Source organism: Grampus griseus (genome assembly GCF_964374135.1).
Source record: "Grampus griseus genome assembly, chromosome: 2".
Taxonomy (NCBI): Eukaryota; Metazoa; Chordata; class Mammalia; order Artiodactyla; family Delphinidae; genus Grampus; species Grampus griseus.
Window position 1 is genome coordinate 53,129,110 of NC_139018.1, and position 18,094 is coordinate 53,147,203.

The following is an 18,094-nucleotide window of genomic DNA, read 5'->3' on the forward strand; positions in this document are numbered from 1 at the left end:
AAATATTGAGTGGTATTAAACTTATATTTAACATCCAGAAAAGTATACCTTGATTAAACTTGTATGTCTTTAGATAATAGTATAATGTCAAATTATTATGTATATATTCCTGTGGGTTTAAACTTTTGTCTTCTGAAATAACAGTACTTTGCCTTTAGTTCATATATAATAATTTAAAAATCTAAAGACATTGAAAGAGTTGACATTTGTATTATATTATTTTATAGAATTTTTAGTCTCCAAAACGGATAGAAACTTTGTAGTGTCTGGTATCAGCTATGCATGAGTAAAGTACTTTCTGTCAATTTAGGTTTTAGGTCCATTTTCACTAGTGTTTGTAAATTCAGTGACTGTATGCAGTTATCACTAAGTTAGATTTTTCTGCTGCACTCATTGGGTCAGTTAAATATACACTGTGTGCTGGAATTTAATCTTGTCACATCTTTACCTAGTTAATGATCAGACACTATAGGTAAAAAAATTAATAAGAAATTGTTCCTGATTTATAATCTATGTGCCAAAAAAGTACTTTTAAGTGTATTATAACTAAATATATAAAGACACTGGTTAAAACAAGGGAGCAATTAATTCTGGGGAAGCAAAGGAGGAAATGATGCCAGATAGAGTCATTTTGGGTGTAACCAAATTTTGCAGCTGCTACTCTCTAGACAGCCTTAGGAGAGATACAGTAACTTGCTTCTTCCTCAGTTTCCTCAGTTTGTATAATAGGGCTAGTATTAGTTCCTACCTACTAAGGGTTGTGGTAGATTAAATATAGTAGATATAATACAGTTAACATGGTGCCTGACTGGCACATAGTAAGGACTAATAGATGTAGCAGGAGTAATCAGTGTAGAGGTATAGAAGAAACCACTAGTATTAATGCTGTGGAACTAGCAAGGTTGAGCTGTGCCTCAACAAATACAGACCCTGGGTCACCTGCTTCCAAATTACTCTGTAAAGGAGGAGGTGGTTTTTTTAAAAAAAAATGTATTTCTAAGCTCACTGAAAAATTATATCTGTAGACTTCATTGAAGAAGAAATACTGGTGGTTAAGACTTGGAATTTTGGGTTTTAACAAGATTGTCCTGTGACTTTCATTCTTGCCTAAAAGTGAGAACCACTAACACAGTGTATTAAAAACACCAAATATAAAACTCCAGAGACTATCAACACTTAGAACTCAGGAAAAGGAAAAGCAACCCAGCAAGCAGATGAGTTGCCACAGATGTAGATGGAGGAAGCAATCAATACAAGAGTGCAATCTTAACATTCAAGGGAGAACGAGTTTTAAGAAAACTCACGGTTGCCTGTCTCTTATTCTTCAATTCTCTCTTTGAAAAACAAAGAGAAATATTTTAGGCATAGCCAAAAATAATATAAGTATTTTTATATACCTGCTACCAATGTAAAAACTAAAAATCACCAGTTAAGTCCTTTGTTATCTCCTCACAATTGCATCTTCTCCTCTTGACGCTCTTCTAATCCATGTGACCAGTATGTTAAACATAGCATTTACTATTTTCTGCATTTCTTTATACTTTAATACATATCTATGCATCCCTTATCAAAATGCATATTTTGAACTTAAATTTTATAATATGTCTGCTTTAAAATTAATTTTCGCTCAATATTTTGTGAAATCCATCCATGGTGATGTATTTTGGCTTAGGTTCATTTTTTATGCTATATTTTAAATTATATTTTATGAAGAGTATACAATTTGATAATTCTATCTCTTACTCATGTTTAGATCATTTTCTGTGTTTTCTATGCCATGAATATTCCTGTTTCCTGTGTACACGAGTTTATCTGTTCTCATCGTAATATTGTTTTTATTGCCAAATGCTCTCTATACTTACACCAATTTACATACTCATAAAGACTATATTTTTAGAAGACAGTTTTCTGTAGGTCTCTTGCTTTTTTGCATAACATATGTGCAGAGGCACTGTCTTTTTTACTCCAGCCTATCTTTTCAAGGTTATTTGCATAGCAAACATCCTTAGAATATAGAGACCTCCCCCTGGAACAGAGGTAAAGCCCATTTAATATCTAGTATAATAAATATAATGTCTCCTTCTTGGGCAATGGTTAGACAGGCTTGGGTACTGTCAGTTATAAAACACTAAGGTCTCTTAAGCTCAGGGTCCTACAGATGTGATACAAACAGAAGGCATGTGCAAAATCCAATTGGACACTTCTGCATCACCCTGTGGGAATTGGGAGGCAAAGGGAACCAGTTTGAAAGTAAAGCTTGTACTGTCTGCTGTGTCATGAATCCTTTTCTCTGACTCAGTAGTCTGGATTCTTCTGCTTGTGCCCATGATACTGTTGCAGGCTAACTTGTTAGCTTGTAAGTAGACTAAAATCTTACCCATCCACCCTCTGCTGCTCCAGGTTCTTGACAGGTATAAAGATTCTCATTGTTTTATATTTGCAACAAACCTTAATGTTGTTATCTTTATAAGCTTTTATCTGGGAAATAATATTGTGGCTTTAATTTTCACTTCCTTGATTCACCGTGAGGCTGAGACTTTTCTCTAATTAGTTTTTTGGGCTTGCTCATTTACAAAATACCTGTTCCTATTAGGCTCATTTTGCTATTGAATTCTTTTTCTTATTTAGTTATAGGAGTTTTTAATATATTCTGATTAACTGTATTTGTTCTAAATATCTTTTTTCAAGCCTCTGCCTTTATTTTACCTGTTTAATGAGGAGCACTGATGAGAAGAAATTTTTATGCTAAAATTTTAAATTTATTATTAATTGCAAATTTAAGATTGGCTAATTTATCAATCTTTTCCTTTACTAATTGTGCTTTTCTATCCTAAGAAAGTAACACCTTACCTGAGGTCATAACGACATTCTTCTGTGTGTTTTTTCTAAATGATTTAACTTTTGCCCTTTAAATTTAAGTATTTGATCCTCCTGAGACTGCCTTTTCTTTTTTTTTCTTTTCGTTATAAGATATGTGATAGGGATTACATTTATGTTTTTTTAATATACATAACCAATTGAGTGGTTTGTATTTTCATGTCTTCTATGTGAACAACCCCACAAATCTATATATGGGCTTTCTGTTCCATTTCATTATTTTATTTGTCATTTGTCTAATGCTGTGCTAATAGCACATACTTGAGATTTTCATTTCCAGAAATATGGCAGGCTAAGCTATATAATTAGGATTAACCCACCCTCAGAAAACAAGCAAATATATAAATATATGACTATGTATATATATATATATATATATACACATTAACATATATAGTGTGTGTATGTATGTATGTATATATATATATAGTGCAGGCGCGCGCGCGCACACACACACACACACACACACACACACATCCCTTAGGTAAAAATCTAAGGGACAATGGAAAATCAAAGTAATAAATGGGATTTCCCACCCAAATTGCTTTTGTCCTCAGCTATTAACCAACCCAGACAAACTTGAACTTTCTTATAGTTTGGCAGTGGTGAGGCAGACAGGATTGAAAACCCAAGGCCTGCCCAAAGCAAGGGATCATCTCCACTTTAATCTGTGACACCAAAGGGCTTCATATTCAAAGTAAAAGTGAACCATACTATTGATGCCCCTAGGAGCATATCAGAAACAAAGGTACATCTCTAACGGAATATAACTTTGTCCTAGGCCCCAAAGAATCCCCAGCAGTAGTATTTTTAGCCACATGACCAGCACACAGTTAAAAATACCAGGAACATTATTATATAATTCTTTTAATTTCAGGCTGGACAGCAGCGATGGTGGGAACAGGAGATTAAAATAAATGGGAATATTCAAAAGGGAGAATTAATTACATATAACTTGACTGAGCTAATTAAACCAGAGGCTTATGAAGTCCGACTGACTCCTCTCACCAAATTTGGAGAAGGAGATTCAACAATTCGTGTCATCAAATATAGTGGTAAGTAGCTTTTCATTTAAAAGTATTTATTTGCATACTAAACTCTCTAGAAGGTTGTAACTATCTACCAAATTTAGCCACAAAATAAAACTTAACATATTGACTTTCTGGGTCATTAGCCAAGTAAAAAAAAATCCCACAATACTTAATCATCATAAATTGTAATATTTGGTTATAAATAGAGATATAGAAAAATGTTTAATTAACATTGAACCTAGCTGTTAATGTCACAATGTCTTTTTATTTTTTTTTTGCATAGTTGTGAAGCAGTATGTATACTTTTTTTTCAAATTCTTGATGATTTTAAAATTAATATCATTAAGAAATTAGGAAATGTGATTGAATTTTAAGTTTTTTTCATTTTTTAGAGCAGTTTTAAGTTTACAGAAAATTGAGGAGGAAGTGCAGGGTGTTCCCATATATGCCTTATCCCCCGTCACAGTTTCCCATATTATTAACATCCTACATTAATGTGGCACATTTCTTACAACTGATTAACAAATATTGATACATTATTAAAGTCAGTAGTTTACATTTGGGGTCATTATTTGTGTTGTACATTTATATGAATTTTAACAACTGTGTAATGTTATTTATCCACCATTACAGTATCATACAGAATATTTTCACTGCTCTAAAATTCCTCTGTGCTCCACCTATTTATCCTTCCATCTCTCCTCCAACCCTGACAACCACAGATCTTATATCTATAGTTTTGCCTTTTCCAGAACGCTGGGTATTTGGAATCATACAACATATAACCTTTAGAAACTGGTTTATTGTACTTAGCAATACACATTTAAAGTTTTTCCATATCTTTTTGTGGCTAGGTAGCTCATTTCTTTCTATTGTTGAATAATATCCCATTGTGTAGATGTACCACAGTTCGTTTATCCATTCACCTATTGAATGACAGCTTAGTTGATTTTTTTTTGGTCATTTTTTTCTTTTAGATCACTAATGTTAATGTGTATATGTTAGTGATAGTTTGCATTTATAAACAATATGCATTTAATGTTTCTTTACTATTTAAATGTCCTACTTAAAAGTAGAAAATAGTATAAACCTGTGAAACAAAGTTGGTCAAAAACTTTCTAATAGTTCAAATAGAAATCATGGTGATTAGATATGATATTATTTTTAACATATACCTGACAGATTAATATTTTATCAGTTGAAATTTATGTACATCTTTTCGGTTGAAATTTATAATATTCAAAGACTAGCTCTAAAATCATCAATGTATTTCTCAAGGTTGAATAAGTCACTGGCAAAATATTTCATATGTGTTTCATTACTTCAGTGTAATATTATTCTTTTTATTATTGATTGTTAAGGTTTTTTGCAGCTGGGTTCTCCATTCTGTTTAGCATTAAGTATTTTTTCCTACTTAAGAGGGTACAGTGAATACTGTCAGAAGTAAAAAAATAAAGTGAAATTATTAAAAACTCTTTAGAGTTGTGAAGTCACTTTTCTTCACTCTCATCAGTCAGAGTACACATTGGGCATTATATATTCAATTTTCATTAAAAAGTTGAAATATATAATGTATAGTGGAATATTCATACAAGATCAAGGAATGTAAAAGCATTAGAATCACTGTATATTTTCTTGAATATGATTCTTTTAAAAATGTATTTTCTTGTTAGTGATATAACTATTATTGCAGAAGAGCAATTGTTATTCTGTAATCACCTTCATGATTCCATCGAGCAGACAACTAGATAACATCCCAGTATATTTTTCTAAATTTTTAGTGTCATACGTTTTTATAAAATATGAATTATCTCCTCCTAACTAGTATTTATGCTCCCTGCCCCTAAGTTGTAAAACTGTAAACTATGTAATATGGAGGGGCATTGGAAACCATGCATTACTATCCATTCCTTTAAAAGATGAAGATATTAAGACCCAGAAAGTTCGTCCTCTAGAGTTAAACAACTATGAAATGACTAACTCTGACTAAAACTGGGGCTCACTCCTCCATGACAGAAATCTTTACTTATTTGCTAAGTTTAGAAATTATTAGAACTTGTCTTACAGAGATATAGAAAAAAATCTTCATAAACTCAGTAGTTCTTATTGAAAACTCTGAGGTAACAAATGAAATGAAAAATAAATCTGGAAAATAGATATTATGTTTAGTTCCAACTTTCTTTAATTATCTTTATATCTTAGGCATGCTTATTAAAATCTTAAACATTTTAATTAAAAATAACTTCTATATACTATGGACTTGGGTAAAGTATACTTTAGTGTATATAAGCATATAATGTATATAGGCGTCTATAAGAAATTTGACATGCTAGTTTGAAAAAAGAAAAATAGACTCACTGCAATATTTCAAATTTCGAATGGCAAATTTTCACAAGGTTAATTGCGATATTTATAGTGAATTTGGTGACTAAAATATTGTAGGAGAAGTCTCAAAATTCAGTCTGGTCACAGGTTACATGTAGCTGTGACATTTCTTAGAACTAAATTATAATTTAAAGATGCTTACTTCTTTCAAAGACAATATATAAAAATTGTAACTTCATATTATTCTAATTATGAAATAATTTTTAACAATTAATTTTCAAATTAAAATATACCGATACTTTGCAAGAAAGGGAATTTTTTTCTCCCCTTGGAACTAATAAATGTATAGTCCCTTCTCTGTGTTATTCATTTCATAATTTACAATGGGGAATGAACAATTAGAACAACTAAAATAATGGGAATAGTCTGTCTTCTCAATGTAGAAATAGTAAAAAGTAATTTATTGAGAAACTAATCACTTTGTTAAAATTGATCTCAGTGTACTAAATTTAACAATTATATATGAACTTATTTCATGCATGTGTGTGTATTTTTGACTATCATACTTTACTAGTATGTCCAAGTTTAACAAAAGTGGTTAATGGCAAATACTAGGAATTAACAACAAAGTAGACAACCTTCTGGCAAATACTAGGAATTAACAACAAAGTAGACAACCTTCTAGATTAACTGTCTATTGTAATCTTGGGAGACTGCAATAATGCTCTCTTTTATCCAGAATGGAATTTTCTCTCAGAGTGTTAAATGCCTAATCGATATATACAGCTACCATTTTGTCTCTTAGGTTAGACATATTTTTGTTGCTGTTTCCGTAATATTTAAAGTATTCATTCCTCTTCAGGTAGAAGTCAATTGGCACTTATATTGCAAACACAATTAGTTTTTTGAGATAAGTATTTATTCTAGTACACAAAAATACAAATGCATTGCTTAGCATTTGAAGACTGTGTGTGTTGTGTGCATGTGTGTGTGTGTGTGTGTGTGTGTGTGTGTGTATGTGTAAATGTAATTAAAGCAGCATCATAGTAGCTGTTTGTTTTGGGACACACATAATGACATGATATGAGGATTGCTTTAGTTTCACCAGAAGTAGATAACAGCAAGAAAAAACTAAAGTGTAATCTCTGTTGGATAATTGCATTCATTGTTAAACATCTAGATTATAGGTTGTCAGCCTTAGTTTTGATTTCTCAGTTTTGTTTAGCACTGGTTAAGATATAAAAGATCAGCAACTCCATTCCTTGGAAAATGAACAAATCCCATAGCTATTTAGCATTGATCTTTTAGGTACTTTGAGGCTGTTACTGCTGAGCTACAAAGTAGATTCTATTCAGTCCTCTAGAACAAAATGGATTGCAGATATAATTCTCCATGGCCACAGTGGGCAAGATCATTAAGTTTTGGTTAGGCACTATGAGACACTGATTAGACTTTGATTTATAAAAGACATTCAAGCCATGCTAACATTATTTTTTGCTTTTCTTGTAGCTCCTGTTAATCCTCATTTGAGTAAGTATATTTTCACTTTAAAAATGGCACTGTATTTGACAATTAAGAAAAATAGAAAATGCATAAACATACAAAGTTTATTTAGCAACTGTTCATATTTGGTTTAAAATAGAATGGCTTGGAAACAGTAAAACTGACATAATTGTAAATTTTAAATTTCAAAAGATATGGGTGTAAAGACAAATAATTTAATGTTGATAATTGACTTTTCCTAAATATGGAGCCATTTCCCCAACATGCTTAACATTTGTTATTTGTGTAACTGTAGTTTACACAGTTAACAAATGTTATTTGTGTAAACTACAAATAATAAACTGTTGTTCCTTTTGTGGCATTGCATATTATTTGTATTGCTATTATTTGTTTCTTTAATTTTCATTCTTTGATTTCTACATTCCACTCATGAAATATTATATTTACTTAGAAAGTTAGTATTTGAATGGTTTAAGCAAGAATTTTCATGGATCATTATTGTATATCCCAATCTTCTATGAAGAAGAAGATAATCTGAGCACCATCCTCTTGATAATATTTCATTTTAAAATTAAGAATTGATTTTTTGTCTTCTATTTTGTGTCTAGCAATATATTGTTCTTGTCTAACAAAAGAGAATAGCCACCTTTATACTCTTACACATATCCATTCAACATTCTCAATTTCCTATACTTAGTGAAGAAAATGTCCAAATCTTTTTTCTCATTTTACTGTATTCTCTTTTCTGCAATGGCCTTTAACTGATTATATAACAAAGACCAAATTCTGTAACCCCTGTTCTTGCTGTATTTCTTACCAAAGATCCTCTTTTACTCCACTTTTGCATATCAAAATACTAATACTGAATATTTTTATAGATCTTTATTGTTCACATCTTGTTTCAGTGCATAAAAGTTCATTTAGTCATCACAATGACCCTTTAATGTGGATATTATTACCAACTCTTTGAGGTTCATTTTTCTTATAATGTTTAGCACAAATACTTCTTCCTCCATTAATTATTCCCTCGTTTTGATTTTCCATAACAATTTATCTTCATCTATGTGGAAGCTATTTTTGATTTTCTCATATCCTCCAGTAGACTGTAAGATACTTAAGAACTAAATCTGTTTCTAATTTCTCTCTACATCTCACTATCTTTGTGTCTATCACAGCATCTCATATTTAGCAGGTGTTCAATGATCATTTGCTAAAAGAACAAATACATGACAGTTTCAAGATGAATTAATGGCATAAATCAGGTTCTCCCTGGCTTCTACCCAGGGTACTATTGCTAATTAGTTACTATATTGATTATAATTCTTTTGAAGGTAAGTACTCTGACCGCACTTCCAGTAGAAATGTTTAAAAACAGTTGTCATGAGAAGATGAAAAGTAAATACAGTCCATTATTGGACACTTAGGTTGTTTCTATTTCTCATATATTGCAAATAATACTGCAGTGAACATGTAAATGTACATATCTCTTTGAGGTACTCATTTCATTTCCTTTGGTTATATATTCTTAAGAGGTATTGCTGGATAATATGGTAGTTCTGTATTTAGGTTTTTTTAGGAACCTTCATACTGTTTTCCATAACAGCTGTACCAATTTACATTGCCACCAATAGTATAAAACTACTATACTCTTTTGATTACTGTAGCTTTACAATATATTTTTAAATCAGTAAGTGTGATGTTTCCAGCATTGTTCTTCTCCTCCTAATTGTGTTGGCAATTTGGGGTCTTTTGTGGTTCAATAAGAATTTTAGGAATATTTTGTATTTCTATTAAAAAAAAAAACACGCCACTGGCATTGTCATAGGGATTGCATTGAATATATAGATCACTTTGGGTAGTATAGAAATTTTAACAATATTAATTCTTCCAATCCAAGAACACGAGACATCTTTCCATTTATTTTTGTCTTCTTTAATTTCTTTCATCAATGTTTCATAGTTTTCAATGTACAAGTCTCTCATCTCTTTAGCTAAGTTTATTCCTAAGTATTTCATTCTTTTTGATGCTACTGAAAATGAGATCGTTTTCTTAATTCCCCTTTCTGATAGTTCATTGTTAGTGTGTAGAAACACACAGATTAATTCAAAGGCATGATCCCAACTTCAAGGGCTCCACTCCCAGGAATATCTGATAAATGTAACCCATTGCAGGGGGAAAAAAATGGGAGTTTTTATTATTTAGATGTTTATATCTTTATGAATTGCAGGGAGTCTGTACTCAGTTTTGACTTCATTATTTACTAGCTGGAATTAGCCAAAGCTTTCTCCTACATGAACCTCATGAGTTAGCATTTCTGTATTTTCATAGAGTTCTTATAAGTTTGAATGAAATAATATAAACTACGTGGGTTTTTTTTTTCAGTTAAGGATAATTTTAATTTTGTATCTGGTGGAGATTATAAACTCCATTATTTACCCCCCTGTTTCAAGCAGGGTCCATCCCAGTAAGAAAACCTTTTGATACCTAGAAATATTACTACCACCCTCATTTCAGGGACACTTAAGGAAAGCTCTCAGTGAACTTGTTGGGCCTTAACTCAGCATGTGGCTGGCATCCAAGAAATCCCAGTCTTTCCACAGGGTCTTCATAAAGTTCTCTTCATTACTTTATTTCTAGTGAATTTCAAGCACCTGGCAAATCTACATTCAAATAAAGCATGAAAGATAACTACTTTTAAAAATAATTTGCCATTATCTTCCCCTAAGTAAACTTCCATTTGTGCAAATGGGTATACGTGAAAGCATCTCGAGACATGGAGTGAAAAATTGTAACCTCAAGGTATACAGCTTTAAAGTGCTGTTGGGTAAATTAATAAAGATCTTTTTCTAATTGACAGTTTTGTTTGGATTGTACCTATACTTGAACAATGAAAGTTGGGGAAATTCTTCAGCCGTAATACAAGCATGCATTGTATTCTTTAATTTCAATTATCTGGATATTTCAGAGGAAAATGGTTTGGGTTTAAATTATTAAATAAGAGACTGCTTTACATATCAAGATTATTTTTCATTTTCATTAAAATTGAAATAGTTTTAAGTTTAGTCATCATCTTGTGCATTATTTTGGCTATGGTGCCATTATTGCAATCTTGCATTATTATTGCTGTATAATGTTTTAATTTTTTCCTATAAGAATATTGCAATATTTGTATTCATTTAATTTATCTTAATTATTTTAATTAAAATTTGTCAACAGGAGAATTTCACTGTGGATTTGAAGATGGTAACATTTGTTTGTTTACCCAAGATGATACAGACAATTTTGACTGGACAAAGCAAAGTACTGCAACAAGAAATACAAAATATACTCCAAACACTGGACCTAACGCTGATCGTAGTGGCTCCAAAGAAGGTATGAGGGTATGAAATGTTGTGTTCATAACAATCATACTCCAGCCTTGGACTTTTTAGAAATGCTGTTAATATGAAATGCAAGATAATGTTTAGCAATAGATTTGAAGATTTTGGAATAAAACATGAAATTTTTATGTACCATACAAATAATTCAGATATTTCCAAAGTCTGTAATCATTAATTTTCACTCAGAACTCACTGACATATATAGAGTTTAGGAATTTTTTTTTGATAATTCAAGTCTAAAATTCCAATTTTGTCTCAAGTTTTTATACATTTTAAACAATTTTATCTTTATATAGATTATTTATTCTTTATATTATGTTTGTATATATACATTTTATAAATGAGATGCAGACTCTCCTATCAATCTTTACTTTGTATGAAAACTCTAAAACTTCTCAGTGATTTTAAATTTCATGTTGCCTAATAATAATTTGCTTAAACATTTTATTTTGTCTTTTTTAAGGTTTTTATATGTACATTGAGACATCTAGACCCAGATTGGAAGGAGAAAAGGCTCGACTTCTCAGCCCTGTTTTCAGCATAGCTCCCAAAAACCCTTATGGACCCACGAACACTGCATATTGTCTCAGCTTCTTTTATCACATGTATGGACAACATATAGGTGAGATGGAAAGAATTACTATGTTTATTCAAAAGTAAATCATAACTTAGAAGAAAAAGGTTCACAAACACCTAGCATGAAATCAATTTTAGTCAAAGAGTATCATCATTGACTTTTAAACGGCTTACCAGCAAATTGCAAAATAAGATGCTAAGAATGTTCCCCCATCATGTCCTAATTTCCCAAATTTATATTAAAATTTGAAATTTGTGTGCATTACCTACCTCCTCTAGAATCTTAATTCAGGCAGACCATCAATAGGTTAAGTTCTTTATGAGATCTTCTTGGAAATTAATACCAGTATAATTTACTCTGTTTCTTTCCAAAGAAATTTGCTTGAATAATGCCTCAGTGTATATTAGTGACAGTGAAAAGTAGCATTGCCATACTCGGAAGACAAGTGCTTTTAGCACTATCTACACATTTGGAATATTGGTGATAGTTTCTTGTTTATAAAGTATGCCTAACACACCTAGTAGGATTTAAGAACATCCTTGATCCTGAAAAACATACAAATATGAAGACATACTTCCTGCCCTTAGAGACCTTAAGAATAACAAAGGCTAAGATGAGTAAATACGCAATCATACTAGACAGAATACCACATAACCTCGAGAAGGAACCTAACAAACCTGGTAAGGGCGGTGGGTGGAAGGAATTCACGCAGATCTACAATTCTTTATGTGCAATTCTAAAATCAAAACAACTGAACACAAAATTGTTTTAAACGTGATTATCTGCCAACACATGCTAACCTGATCTACATGTGTTAGAATATCTGGCCTGAACTAATATGAACATATGTATAGTCTTTATTTATCCAAATGAGTGTGAACATATGTACTATTTACAGCAAAAATATTACTGTGTTTAATTATGGGATTCTGTTTCAGTTCTTTCCTGGGGATGTTACATAATATACAAGACATACCCTCTTTTAACTTTCTAAAGTAAAACAAAATTCTGAATGGTGAAGCATATCTAGCTCCACAGAGATTGGCAAGGGATTGTGGATCTCTGTCTATTTGGAGGATAAGGCAATGCTTTGGGACAAAGGGAAACGTTTCTCTATGAGAGAAGTGTACATTTTCAATAGACAGAGATAAGCATAGGGAAGATTAAAGCACTGGTAATGAGGAAGTAAAATGCAAGATATGAGGATAATATGGTCTTAAGATAAATTTAACAAAATAAAAGTGTAAATATTTTCATATAAAGTAACAAAATTGTGCACATGATATATACCAGCTACTATACTTATTTAAGTGAAGTAATCCTTTTAATAAATTTATAAAAATGAGCATCATTATCCATCTTTCACAGTCGAGAAAACTGAACCTCAGTGAGTTTGTATGAATTACAAGTAACTGGTTATGCTGGTGTTCAAATTCATAGCCAACATTATTACTCCATATTCTTCACAGTGGAGCAGTAGGTGACAAGCCCAGAAAGGAAAACTCTTATGCAGCAAAAAATGCCCTCAACATGAAGTTAGGAAACCTGGGTGGGAATTTGGTTGTAGCAGTCAGTCACTGTAAGCATTTACAAAAGTCACTTAAAATGTCTAGATCTTGCTCTCCTCATCTGTAAAATAGGAATAATAATTCCTAATTCAGAAATATGTAGTTCAAGTTAAATGAGATAACATATATAAAGTCTTCTATCAGATGATAGACACGCATAATCTTAGGTTACTTTGAATTTCAAAGAGCAGCAATATTATCAATAATAAAGTAATAGCTAATATTTATGAAGTAATCATAATGGACCAGGCCACGATTCCTAACACGTGATGGATTATTTCTCTTAATGTTCACAATAAATATTTGCAGTCATTAAAATTGTTATCCTGTTTTTTATAGATAAGGAAACTAAAATATAGAGAATTTTAATTACCATGCCCATCATATCATAACTGATAAGTAGTGAAGCCAAAATACTAACCTGGGAAGCTGGACACGTAGTTTGCCTGCTTCGCCACTCTGCAGGGAGACCTTTGCAATGTTGTGAAAGCTTAGCTATTTAGTAGTCAGGGCGGAATTATTACGGATTTTGTGCAGACAACAAGCATAGTGCGATATATGATTTGGAAAAATAAATCTTATAAGTGTGGGTAAAATTATTGAGAAACAGAATATGGACTGGAAAAGCAATTAGAAATCTGTGAGAATAGTCATGGGTTCACTACGGCCTAAACTATGAAGGAAATAAATCTCCACACAATTGCCAAACCATCTTACTTATTATGAGATTACTCTCATTACAAACAGAATTAGCTCAACTCTAATTCTTCCCTTTAGTTGATGAGGTATGATTTTACTTACTCTCTATTTCGAATATATTTCATGGACTTTTTTTTCTCCTGATTTACCTTGGAACAGGCATATTTAAAATGGTTTTTAAATAAATAATTCCAAGATCAATATATTGAATTACTTTAATGAGTAAACTATGTATTTACCTTATTTTTGAGGCTGCCTACCTTAGAGCTCCCTCTCAAACTTTCTGCATATTTATGCTGAATCCCAAGATAATTTCAATATACTTTTAACTTCACAGTTGTTATTCTTATGCTCTTTATTGTCAGTGAATGCCTACTTGTTCTGCTAGTTTTGTTCTGCTTATTTCAAAGAGAAGGCAGTTCTCCATTTCTTCCATGTTCTCAAATATTTACCACTTTGATACCTGTGCCATTTCTCTGCTTCCTCAGATGGTTGAAGGTTGCAGGTATTAGGTCTGTCACTTGGGTCTCCTCTCAGCAGGGCACAGTCATGCTGCTTACTAAAATCTAGGCAAAAATATCTGTTCCAGACATGACTAATTAGTGATGGCTAGGTGAACTACCTCATTAGAGAGTTGCTGCCTGTATCTAAAACCCTTCCTCTTTGCAAATATTATTCTAAGACACTCATTCATCTGTTAAACTGGTATGCATTTATAGTCACTGGTTTTTACAAATTACAGTCTTAGTTTTATTCCTTCTTTTGGAAATCCAGATTCAAAAATGATTTGTCCTGGATTTCTAATAGCCTACTTGCAGTTATTACTTCCTGGTCAACCATAAATAATCATTGCTCTTTTAACTGGGACTAACGGACAATATATCACTGAGAAGAGTCACAATTTTTTTAATAATACAAAAAAGGGTGATCAGTTATTCATTATTTAGAAAAGAGGTTCCTCTTTGAAATAAAGTCAGATATGTTATATTACTTATCTATTGCTGCATGATAAATTTCTCCCACATTTTGTACTTTAAAACTAAAAACATTTTGTACTTTAAATCATTTATGATCTCATATTTTCTGTGGGTCACGAGTATGGGTATGGCTTATCTGAGTGTCTGTAGTTCTAGGTCTCTCATGAGGTTGCAGAAAAGCTATCAGGTAGGACTGCTGTCTAATTTGAAGACCACATTTGGGGACAATACCCTTCTAAGCGCACTCACCAGGTTTTTGGCAGGTCTCACTCCCTCACAGGTGTTGGACTAAGGATACTGATTTCTTGCTGGCTGTTGGCCAGAGGCTTTTCTCAGTTTTTTGCCATGTGATGTCTCTATAGGACTGTCTCATGGCAGCAGGCCTCCTCCAGAGCAAGCGATCTATGAAGAGAGAGCAAATACATGCCCAAGAATTTTTAATAACTTGATGACTGGAGTGATATCCCATAACTTATTCTATTTATTATAACTGATTGATTGTTCCAACTCACATTCAGGGGGAGGAAATGACACAAGAGTGTTAATCCTAGGAGGTTGAAATCATTGGGTAGCATCTTAGAGGTTATCTGCCACAGTGGTACAATTTCTTGTTAAGTTTCCATCAAAATTGACTTAATAAAAAATAAATGAAAGCTCTAATGTGTCACCCTTTAACTGTTGATTTATATGTACATGATATAATACAATGTACATGATCTGGCTATTGACAATAATATAAGACTATTTCAGCAATCCTATGACCACTAGGAGGCATTTTGATTGATTAATCAGCTAAATTTCTAATTTTCTTACAAAGAAATTGAACCTCATATGAGGTCACTGGATATGACAAGAGCTTATTAAAAGTCAGTAAAATAGGTACTTCATTTATTTCTAGAAATGAGAATTTGAAATATAAGCATCATAACATACCAGGAAATTAAATATAAAAATACAAAAGACACTTATGAATACATTCATTGAACTTGATAACAATGGTTCAAATACAGTTGTGCCTCTAGAAAGCTAATTTCACTGTGGAACAAATGGGAAGCAAGGAAAAGGAGTTCATCAATGACATCTATTGTCATGAATCTTGAGGGTAAGGAAGAAGTGATGAAGTAGAGAGATGTGGGATTGTAAAAGGACTTAAATAAGAGAAAAAAGAGATAAAAGAAAGGGTAAGTTTAGAGATACACAAATCAGAGGGAAGCAAGTTTCTTGAAGAGATGAGAATTTAGAGGTCTGGTGGGGGATTAGCCTTGAAGAGGATACTAATGTCTCTTCTACTGAGATGGGATGAAAACAATTAAGAATGTGGCTTTTGATTCATTCTTAGATGCAAGAACAGCAAACAGATGTGAAATTTGTCTTCTTAACAGTTTCTATTTTCTGTTTAAAATAAATGCAAAGGTTTCATTTTCAAAGAGTAAACCATTTTAGGAAAGTTGTAAAAGGAAATCGGTACTGATTAGGGATATAGAGAGAGCTGGAGAGGTTGGCGATCAGGACATCAATCCTCAGCGTTTTGAAATGTATTTTAGGATATAATGCTCAGTTCGACTCTCCATCCCTTCTTGTGTATTGTACTGAATTAGTCTGCTAACCGCCTTCCTTGCTGTCTCTTTGGCCCCTAGTTTCTGGGGATAAAGATCATTCTCTAAAACTAGTAACGTAAGGACCTCAAGGATACATGCTTTTCCAGCATCTCCTTGGGGCAACTCCATGGTTTATTCCAGTTATACCTGAAGTTCTCCAAATCAATCTATGTTGTATCTGGGGCTTCTTTACAGACTCTGTTTTTTGTCCTACTTGAACTGTATACTTTGGAAGAGTAGAAACAATGATTCTTCTCATCACATGGTACCCTGCAAATGTAAATGTTTATTTGACCATCCATAAATATTTGTTAAGTAAATGAATATTTTTTAAAACATATGGTAGAAGTAGTACTTTTTCACCTCTTTAATCATCTAGATTACTCATATTCTTCCTTCAAAAACCAACTCAAAGACATCTGCTCAAATTCCTCCCCATCCTCCCTGCTCCTTCTGTTCTCCTAACACCTGGTGCACATCTTTATCATAATGTTTGTCACCCTGACCCCTGTTAGACTGTAAGCTCCTTGAGAGCAATAGCATGATTTATTTATATTTGATCCTTTGAAAAAACAAATGCTCAATAGATTTTTAAAAAATCATCCAAAAATAGATACTTTAGTTTCTGAGTGTGCTAGAAGAATGACAACATGAGGGAAATGAAAGTATGAGTTTAGATTGAAACCAGAAGGTAGTTTCACCAAGACCTTATAGGATAGGTTGGAAAAAAAATAGAAGTTAATCACTGACTTAACTTGAATTTGAATTTAAGTTATCTGGCAGCTAAAGTGTAGAGGAAAACAAAAGTGTCACATATTTCTTAATTAATTAAAGGGAAATTTATCTTTATGAAAGTACTTAGTATTTTGTAAAAGTACTCAGTATCTATAAGCAATATAGATATTGCTATACTATATAGATATTGCTATACTCTTAGCAATATCTTCATGTAGTATTTTTAGAAAAAACATGAAACATGTACAAATAAAAATTGTATATACTGAAAGGCCATAATAACATTAAAGAATAAAATTTGGGTTTTCAGCTGAAATATTATGATCCATGTTACCTTATGATGATCTAACAAAATGTAGAAATAAAATTTAATGAATCTGAAATTAACCTCAATTAAGTTTCTCTTAATAAGATATCTCAGGTTATCCGTTAGCAAGAGCTGGATTAAAGCTTTCTCAGTGCTGACATTCAAAGATTTTTAAAAGGGGACTTAAATGTTTTTATACAAGGTGTAGAGAAAGCAAAGGTGACAATCTTTTGCATGATTTTAGGAGTCTGATTTTTATTCTTATTTTAGTCAAAGATCATATTTCTTCCGATTAGTATTTTTTTAAATCAACATTTTTGCTTATATCTCAGATATATTTGTAAAACAGAAAATCTACTCACATATTTTTCCCCTTGGCGTTAAATACCGTGTGAGAGTCGATTTGAGCTTGAAAAAAAAAATATTAAGGTGCCATTATTTCAGAGTCTTAATTACATTGACTGTAGAAGAATCTCAGCAAAATAAATATGTAATTTTGAGATACTTACATCTTGAT

General features: G+C 32.0%; 1 protein-coding gene across 1 annotated transcript in view; it reads left to right on the forward strand.

The window, feature by feature from the left end:
- MDGA2 (MAM domain containing glycosylphosphatidylinositol anchor 2) overlaps window positions 1–18,094 on the forward strand; it is a gene marked incomplete at its 5' end in the record, with an annotated part of 828,838 nt that overhangs the window by 779,130 nt on the left and 31,614 nt on the right. The window contains 4 exons of the mRNA XM_082649132.1: window positions 3,755–3,932; window positions 7,743–7,763; window positions 10,953–11,108; window positions 11,580–11,738. Coding sequence (XP_082505258.1) covers window positions 3,755–3,932; window positions 7,743–7,763; window positions 10,953–11,108; window positions 11,580–11,738 — 514 coding nt within the window. The remainder of the gene's footprint in view (window positions 1–3,754; window positions 3,933–7,742; window positions 7,764–10,952; window positions 11,109–11,579; window positions 11,739–18,094) is intronic.